Raw genomic sequence first — 9770 nt, forward strand, 5'->3', positions numbered from 1 at the left:
TACCATTTGACCAAATTCAAACACTTAGTAGCATGCTAGCAATTATTTCATTTCATCATTGTTACTCTCTTTAGAGATATGAACTCCACTTCCACTTCCACTTCAACATATATAAAACTTTTTTATGTCTCATAATACTCGTTTATTATTCACTTGATACATATTTTATTAAAATGTTAAATAACATAAGTAATATTACTATAGTACCCTTTAGATATTGTAAATTATTTTTTAATTTTTAAAAATGAATAAATATTATTAGATAACTATTTTTAATATAGTAAACCGTTAACGGAAAGAGAGTATAATATAAAGTCGTACTTTGATTAAAAAAAATTTGGAATATTAACAGCTTTAAATATTTGTTTAAGTCATTTGTTCAGTCTCACTCTCAAAACCTTCACTCAAATACCCCTTTCTCTGTTCTCAAACAACCATCTGTGAGTACCCAAAACCTCCTCGAGATTGCTGCTCCATCAATGGCCAAGACTCAAACTTCACCTTGACTGTTTACACAATCCCACACACATTGCATGTGGTGCAGCTCAGTCTCATTCTATATATTCTTGAAAAAAAACCCTTTTTTCTTGCTTGATGAACTCTGACAAGAACAAGCCAAAACAAAAGCCCCAGTGAGCTAAACAACACAAACTAAACAACAAAAAGAAAAAAAGGACTCATAAGGGCATAACCCCATTAGTCCATTTTCATTTTTTTCCAACAAATTTTAGTATTTTGCCATTGATGGAGGAAAGACCAGAAACAGAGCTTATTTCAATACCAGCAACACCGCGTGCATCAACACCTGAGATTCTAACACCGTCAGGTCAAAGATCACCAAGGGGCGGTGGAGGACATACATCTACTGGTGCATCAAAAGATGCTAAGTCATGGACACCAACGTCATTTATTTCACCTAGGTTTTTGAGCCCTATTGGGACTCCAATGAAAAGGGTGTTGGTTAATATGAAGGGTTATTTGGAAGAAGTTGGGCATTTGACTAAGCTTAACCCTCAAGATGCTTGGCTTCCAATTACTGAATCTAGAAATGGCAATGCTCATTATGCTGCTTTTCATAATCTTAATGCTGGTATTGGGTTTCAAGCTTTGGTCTTGCCTGTTGCTTTCTCTTTTCTTGGATGGTAGTGTTACTCTCCCTTTACTCTGTTTCATTTACTCGGTGTTTAATTTGTTATTGCTATTCTTGATGCTATTTTGGATAAAGATTGAATCTTTTTTACATTTTCTTGTGGAATTTTTTGTAGTGTGATATATATGTTAAGAGTCACATTCAAATTTGCTTGCTTTTGAATGTTTTATAAAGATTCTGCTTTGTTGGTTTGATGAGCTATTGTTGATTGTGTTATGGTTAATGCTATTGTTGATTGTGTTATGGTTAAAGATTGGATCTTTTTTTTACATTTGTTTGTGGAATTTATTGTTATATGATATATTTGTAAGAGTAATATTCAAATTTTGATTGAAAAGATGCCTTGACTGCTTTTTCAGAAAATAATTGGGCTTATTTCTGGGGTGTCTATGAAGATTCTGCTTTGTTGGGTTAAAGAACTCTCTTTTCTATCTGCTTGGTGCTTGTTATTGTTGTTGTTGATAGTGTTAATGATTAAAGTTTTGATCTTTTTCACATTTCTTCGTGAAATTTATTGTTTTGTGATCTATAAATAAGAATTCTATTAGAATTTGCTTATCTTGGTTTGAACTTTGAAGAACTCTTTCTACTAATTGGGGATTTACTTTAGTTTGGAAAACCATTATTGCTTCATAAAATTTCTCAAAGCCAACCGCCATTCTCGAAAGTCTTGATCTTTCAGCTATTTGTGACCTCTAAGTACAGCTTTTTTAAATGCATATCAGTTGTCTTTGAAAATGGGGACTTTGATTGACTATACTGCACTCATCTAAACGGACCCCTCCATCTATTGATATCTTATTTAAGAAAATTATCGCGCTTTGTGGACCGACAAGAAATCTTCTAAATCTGTCTCTATGGACTTGCTTTTCTCAACTTTCATCATTGATTTCAAATGAAATTTGTATAGAAGATAGTTGTACTAATTGTTGGCATTCATACTACTTTGCCTTTTCATTAAAATACATCTCCTAGGTCCTCTCTCATTTTTCATTATTATATATTGAGAAATAAGATTGCCTATTACCTTTTGTTCCATTTTCCTTTTGCATTTCCACATCATTTAAGAAAAATGGTCCCATGGTACATCAAAAGTATTTAAGTTCCGTACATTTACCTAAAGATATTTTTTTTATTTTAAATATTAACTAAAGATACATCTTACCCCTACCTTGGAGGTAGAGAGATTGTTTTTAATAGACCCTCGGCACGAAATTGATATTTTTGAAAAGCAATGTCATTTATTCAATACATATATAAGGATTTTCCTCGTCTATTTTGATGGAGATATCTTTCTTTTTAGCCTTGTGTTGTAGCTATCACACACTCCTTTTGTTACATTCTTGGCACTATAATTTAGTCAACAGTTGGTCCAGAAATTGCTTTTGATGATTTTGACCTATCACTTTGACTTTAAGATCTAATATCTCTAAATGCTACTGGGATTTCCAAGTGGACTATTGTGCATTTATTACAGTATGTTCCATCTTCAGTTATTGGAGAGAGATATTTTACTATTGAATTTTCCACCAAATCATATCACTGTTGTATGTTTAATAGCCAAGTTACCTTTTTATTATCTGAAGAGTACGTCGTAATAACTGATCGTTCGCTCGATGTCCTAAAGTTTCCATTTTATTAATCTCGTGCCAACATATACCAGATACTCTTAAATTTTAGTCTTCTGAAAGTAACGTAAGGCGATTAACTTTCCTTATGGATGCAGGAGCTGGGGAATAATTTCCTTAACTATAGCTTATTTCTGGCAACTCTATACTTTATGGATCCTTGTTCAGCTGCATGAAGCAGTACCGGGAAAAAGATACAATAGATATGTGGAACTTGCGCAAGCAGCATTTGGTAAGAAAATCAGTTACTTCCATATGATAACATGATATGTTTAAGACCACAAGATTAAATAACATTTTGGTACATTCTGCTTATCTTTAGTTTAAGACCGCAACATTCAGAAGTTTCTTTACTTTCTTAAATTCTGTGCCAAGTGAAAACCGGGATAACAAATTGAAATAGATGAATATTTATTTGACTACCACTAATACACCACCTAAGTCACAATGAACATCTTAAACTTCGTGTTTGGTAAGCCACCGTTATATAATTTTAAACGGAGAGAGTGCTTAATTATTGGTAATGAGCAAGATGCATGAAAAGCTGATAGAGTTGTATAACTCCTATTTTCCATTGAAGAAAAAGGAAATGAACAAAGTTTGGTTGAAATCTTAAATAGTTCACTTTAATTGCTATAACATTATTGTATTCATTTTACATTTTTTCAGGTGAAAGACTGGGTGTTTGGCTTGCTCTCTTCCCTACTGTTTACCTATCTGCAGGAACTGCAACAGCATTGATTCTCGTAGGAGGAGAAACCATGAAGCTGTTCTTTCAAATTGTTTGTGGTCCTCTCTGTTCATCGAATCCTTTAACAACTGTGGAGTGGTATCTGGTTTTCACTTCCCTCTGCATTGTACTGTCCCAGCTCCCGAACCTGAATTCCATCGCTGGACTCTCCCTCGTTGGAGCAGTGACAGCCATCACATACGCCACTATGGCATGGGTCCTTTCTGTTAGCCAACCACGACCACCTTCCATTTCATATGAACCCATTTCTTTGCCTTCCTATTCATCTTCTCTCTTTTCGGTCTTGAACGCCATGGGTATTATAGCATTTACCTTTAGAGGACACAATTTAGTTCTTGAAATTCAGGTAATTTTTCTTACCCGTTTTTACGTCATGTGCAAATGCAAACTGTTTCTTTGAATAGTCACACGAAACATTTCCATTTTGCAATTGTAAAGACATCAATTAATATCTTCTCTATCATATTTGCAGTCAACAATGCCGTCAACGTTCAAGCACCCAGCTCATGTGCCAATGTGGAAGGGAGCAAAAGTTGCTTATTTCTTCATAGCCTTGTGCCTGTTCCCTATTGCCATTGGAGGCTTCTGGGCTTATGGAAGCCTTGTAAGTACAGCTATCTTTCTGTTATTTCCGCCGACCAAATCATAACTACTGAATTCAGTCACATTATTTTGACAGTACAAGATATATTTCATTTTTGCGTTTGAAAAAGCTTTTCTGAAGTATGATAATAATCCCTTCGTCCTCCTTTTTGGTCTGTCCCAAAAAAGAATGTCTCTTTCTATATTAAGTAAGTTTTCCGATTCCAATAATCAACTTGACTTGGTTTAAAACCACAAGATTTAAAGGACTACATACATCTTTAATTTAAGACCATACGATTCAAAAGTCTCCGTTTATTGCTTAAACTTTGTGCCTAGTCAAACTAAGACACTTAAATTGTGACGGAGGGAGTATATGTTTTGGTAGTACTCTTGCTACTTTACTATCCACAAGCCTTTTTTCGTTTTGCATTTGTTTCCACGGGCCATATACTCTTGGTAGAACAGTGTACTCCTCTGTTCAGACTATATGTGTTTTCCTTATCATCTCCTGATTTGATCGCTCGCTTATTAATTCCTTACAGATGCCATCTGGAGGAATGCTAAGTGCACTATACGCCTTCCACATTCACGATATTCCAAGAGGACTTCTCGCCATGACATTTCTCTTAGTCGTATTCAACTGCTTGAGTAGCTTCCAAATATACTCAATGCCAGCATTCGACAGTTTTGAAGCTGGATACACTAGCCGCACCAACAAACCATGCTCAATTTGGGTCCGTTCTGGTTTCAGAATATTTTTCGGATTTGTTTCATTCTTTATCGGAGTGGCACTTCCGTTCCTGTCAAGTCTTGCAGGATTGTTAGGAGGACTCACACTTCCGGTAACATTTGCTTATCCTTGCTTCATGTGGGTTCTCATAAAGAAGCCTACAAAGTACAGCTTTAATTGGTATTTCAACTGGATCCTTGGATGGTTAGGAGTTGCTTTTAGCTTGGCCTTTTCGATCGGAGGAATTTGGAGTATGGTCACTAATGGACTTAAACTCAGATTCTTTAAGCCCAACTAAGAGATAGATCATGGATAAGAAGCGCTTTGGTATGTAAACTTGAATTTGCTAGTAGTAGTTTGTAATGTGTGTTTCTATTCTAGGCTTGAGAAAAGGTGAAGTGGAGAAACAACGCGTTCGTGCGTGTGTGTTGGTTGGTTCGGAGGAAGGAAGAGGAATATGTATAAAGCCATAGGTACAAACATGTTCTTGTCTTCTACCTTTGGAATTTGGTGTTGTATGCCTTATGAAATCGTTCGAAATTCACATTTTATAGAAACTAGAATGTTTGCAGGATGATTCAGTTTTCAACTTGTTAATGCACTAGGTCATGTTCAAAAGTTGTGTTTGCATTGTTATATTTGCACTATTGAAGATGGATATTGAGTGGCATCAGTCTTTTGTAGAGTAGATGATTTTAGTTTCTCATCATACCATTAGTTTTGCTTGAGTTGATGGTCTGTCGGAAATAACCTCTCTACCTACACAAACTGCGTGATCAGGGTATGTAGCACCCTTTTTAGATCCTATTCGTAGGATTACACCGGCTATCAAATGTGAATTCTGACACTAACATGCACGGACGAAGACAAGTTCGTCATAATTCAGTAGTGCTAATCAAAATTATGTATTTGATTAACGGTAATAAATAAACACATTAATAAAGAGGGCTAATGAAAATTTTTACCGACATTAGTTAAGTGTTATTAGATTCAATGTTATTAAAGGCTTTAGGGACATATATAAAAAATATTGTTGTCGCTAAAAATACATATTTAGTGACAATTAAACTATTGTTGTCAATTGATTGCGGCTACAAATTATTTTGATGTAGTGTTATCTTGTGAGAACCCAAAAAAATTATTTTTTCTAAAATTCAAAAATTATAAACTCTAAATTCTGAATCCATCTCTCTCAATTAACACTAAGGTTTTGTTCAAGTCTTTTTAAAATCATAACTCATAAACTTAAAAATTTCAAATTTTCTTCTCAATTAATTTCGTGGTTTTATTCGATATGAGTTTCTAAAGAGTTTTTGTATGAACATCGACAAACTCATGCATGCATAAATAACTCAATAAGTTTATATAAGACCGTGTAGAAGTAAATTGGAAAAGAACGTACACGAAGCTTGCACACAAATCAACATGAGTCGTTCTAAATTAAAATTTCTTTATTCTTAACTAAAATTCGAGCTCTAGTAGCTAGATATAAAAAAAAAAAAATTTGATTAGAATTTAGCGAAAAAATTTCAAAAAATATCTATTTTATTTTAAAATAATTCGATCTTTTTTTCATTTTTTAGTAAAAGATATTGAAAATAAAAGGATAAAAATATTTTTTAAAAAATAAAATTACATTAAAAAAAATCTCTGGTCAAATTCTAACCAAATATTCTGGCCAAAAGGATTTTTTCTAAAAAATACTATATTTATTAAAAACACCACCTCATACGCCTATCATCTCATATTAATTTTTTACTTTTTTATTTATACGATTTTCAAAAAATCATAAATAAGAAAAGACAGTTTTATTAACTTATTTAACTTTATGAAGTTATTTAGATTTTTTTGAATTATTTATAAGGGTAAAATAGAGTATTCAAATAATTTTATTTTAATATTGTAAAATAACAAAATAGTTTGTAATAATTACTTATGACAACAAATGAAAAATTAATATAAAACGTTGGAAATATTACATATCGTATATATTAGTGGAATCAAATTGTTAGTGGAAAAGTTTGGATGTAAATTCGTTTGAGATTGGGAATCAAATTCCATTATATCGGCCACGGTCGGTGGTGCATATCAACCTCGGCGCTGACACTTCATTTTGGAGCCATTCATTAATTACTCCTACTTTATATATACTCATTAGAGTCGGGAGAAAAAATACTTACCATCTGAGCAACTTCTGATTAATATTAACAAATATATTTTAAATAATTTTATAACATATTTTAAATTAACGAAATCACCACTTTTAGCAAAATTTGAATATAAAATTTCGTCGTTTTCAATCAATTTCATTATAAAAGTTTTTTGTTCAAACACTTGTAGAAAAGATAGTCAGATAATGAGGAGTTTTTTTAAAACTTTAAGACAAATTATGTGATAGGGGTCGAAGGAAAAGGTCAGGCCCCCCTTCAAAACTGGAAAGAATGCTTTTTGAAATAACACAAACCCTAAGAGGCCCCCTTTCTCCCTAACAAACCTACAAAATACTTTTGATTTTATAGGAATTTTTTTAGTGATAAACTGGAGGACCCCCCATAGAAGAAGAAAGAAAAAAGAAAAAGTAAACATCACCAAAAGTACTACACTTTTTGCAACGCAAAACAAACAACAAAACAGTAACACGACGACTATATGAATCTTTACCGATTAAGGTCGTTCTATTTAATCGCGCATTATAGAACAAAAACAAAGAAAATATATTGTTCATTTCATGAAATTTGGGACCTATTTCTGTCAAAAAGAAAAAGGAAGAAGAGTCCCAAAATACATTTACAATAACAAAAACAAAAATTAAAAAAAAAAACAGTTGCCCACCAAGCAAAAATAGCTTTGCCTACTGTAGTAGTTCTTTTTAGTAAAAATTCCTACAGCCAAACCAATCCATGCAACCCCAAAAAACTTGCAAAAAGACAACAGAACTTAAATATAAAGTTCATTTTAAAAAAAAAACACCTTTTTTTTTTTCGATTTCTTGCATGAGAAGTATAAAAAGTATATAATATAATATTAATTTCTACTTTCATTTAAGACTTGTCCCTGGTGCTGAAATAGCAAGATCAGGCCACCCAAAACAATCATCATCACCACCTATTCCTCCGCCGCCGCTGCCACCACCGCCGCCGCCGCCTTCCATCTCACCGCCACTCAGCTGCCACTTGTCATTTTCACCGCCGTCGCCACCATTCCCTCCACCGCTTACTTGCTCCATGGGCCAATCGAGATTCCCAAGCCCAAACCCGCCAAGCCCAAGCCCAAATCCACCTAATGGCACAAACCCACCCACCCCTACACCAACTGGAGCTGTTAATAACGAAGTAAACGACGACGTACCGTTTCCACCTTCATGTACTGACTCATTCAAGTTCACTTCACAACCCATCAACGACATAGAACCCGACCCGGATACATGACCCGAACCCGAACCCATCATTGTGATCGGGTTGGTTTGTTCTTGAACGGTACCAGCACCGGAGTTGATACGGGGGCGTTTATGGGACGAGTTCTTACGTGTACCACCGCCGACGGGGACGTTACGTAAGGTGCCGCCACGTGTCCAATACCGGCGACAGGACTTACAGAAATGACGTGGCTGAGAAAGATTATAGTTGTTGTAATAACAAAACTTTGTGTTTGTGGAATCACAACGTGGACACGGCAAGTTCTCTGGTTCCGATGGCCTTGTTCCGTTTACCGGCGCCGGCAGTCTCGCCGGACGTCTGTCGCCGATATCTGAAGACATTTTTTTTTTTGAGCTTGTTCTGTTCAGGTGAAAAAAAGGTTGTGTTCTTTAATGTAAGACAGTACGTTGAAAGAGGACAAAGATTTGATTTTTTAAAGGAGAGAGATATAAAGGAAGAGAGCTAAAAGAGAAATCTTTGTTTTGGCGTGAAATAGTGGGATTCTTATATATATACACACATATATATGGATGGTGAAGGTTTTGAAATTATAGAATCTATTTTATCATATTTATTGAATTTACATTTACATGTTAAAAGTAAATTTATTATGCATATTGTACAGTGAGAAGTGAAATTTTTTATCATATTTATTGAATGTACATTTACATATAAAAAAAAGTAAATTTATTATGCATATAGTACAATGAAAAGCGAAAAACATTGAAATTCTTGTATCTTATTAAATTATGTATTATGTTAAAATATAAAAAAAATATTATTATATCTAAGTACAATATATCTGTATGATTTATTATAATGTATATTTTTTTTTATCATGATACAATATCTTTGAAATCAGTTATACATAAGCAACTATCACATTTAAAACTCTTTAGAACTTTACAGTGAAGTTTGAAGAAAAAAAAACTTTAAAACTTTTCAATGCATTAGAAAAGTTAAAAATGAACTTTCAACTAAATTTGAATTTTAATAAAAAAGAACACAATAAAATCATATGCTACTAAATTGACTTAGATATATTTATATTTTTGAAGTTATTAATTTATAATAATAATTGAATCATATATTTATATAGGAGTCTTCTAAAAATATATTATATTATCGAAAATACATGATTTTTTCATTGACCTAAGTTGAGATCGAAAAGATATTATCTTAAAAAGATTATTAATCTATCAAATATTAATTTAATCAGACTAAACATATCTCGAGGCACTTGGGATTTTTTTGGGTGAACTTAGTGTATTCAAGTAGAAAATTTACTAATTAGAAAATGAGCTTTGAGTTTTATGTATGTTTTAATATAAATGTTCTAATAGCTATAATAAGTAAAAATGACTGTTATTAATAGATTTAGAGTAATTTGATCACAAGTAAAATTGGTGGAGAATTCTGTGTTTATAAATTTATGTATACTTTCAACACATTTTTTTCTTCAAAAATAATACAGAATAAAAAATGAAATAATTAATATTTTAATGCAGAT

At 33.0% G+C, this 9770-nt stretch overlaps 2 protein-coding genes across 2 annotated transcripts; one reads left to right on the forward strand and one right to left on the reverse strand.

Annotated features, from left to right (window-relative positions):
* The first annotated feature begins 343 nt into the window (after positions 1-343).
* Positions 344-5418, forward strand: LOC101266818 (lysine histidine transporter-like 8). The gene is made up of 5 exons (XM_004238148.5): positions 344-1142; positions 2877-3010; positions 3448-3875; positions 4002-4133; positions 4657-5418. The coding sequence occupies exons 1-5, from the start codon at positions 745-747 to the stop codon at positions 5140-5142; spliced, it is 1578 nt and encodes a 525-aa protein (XP_004238196.2). The 5' UTR covers positions 344-744; the 3' UTR covers positions 5143-5418.
* Positions 5419-7550: 2132 nt separating this feature from the next.
* LOC101264214 (dof zinc finger protein DOF3.4-like) lies at positions 7551-8983 on the reverse strand. The gene has a single exon (XM_004238543.5). It carries the CDS (start codon positions 8599-8601, stop codon positions 7882-7884), a length of 720 nt encoding a protein of 239 aa, XP_004238591.2. The 5' UTR covers positions 8602-8983; the 3' UTR covers positions 7551-7881.
* Positions 8984-9770: the final 787 nt, after the last annotated feature.

The sequence above is a fragment of the Solanum lycopersicum genome, chromosome 4 (genome assembly GCF_036512215.1).
Source record: "Solanum lycopersicum chromosome 4, SLM_r2.1".
Taxonomy (NCBI): Eukaryota; Viridiplantae; Streptophyta; class Magnoliopsida; order Solanales; family Solanaceae; genus Solanum; species Solanum lycopersicum.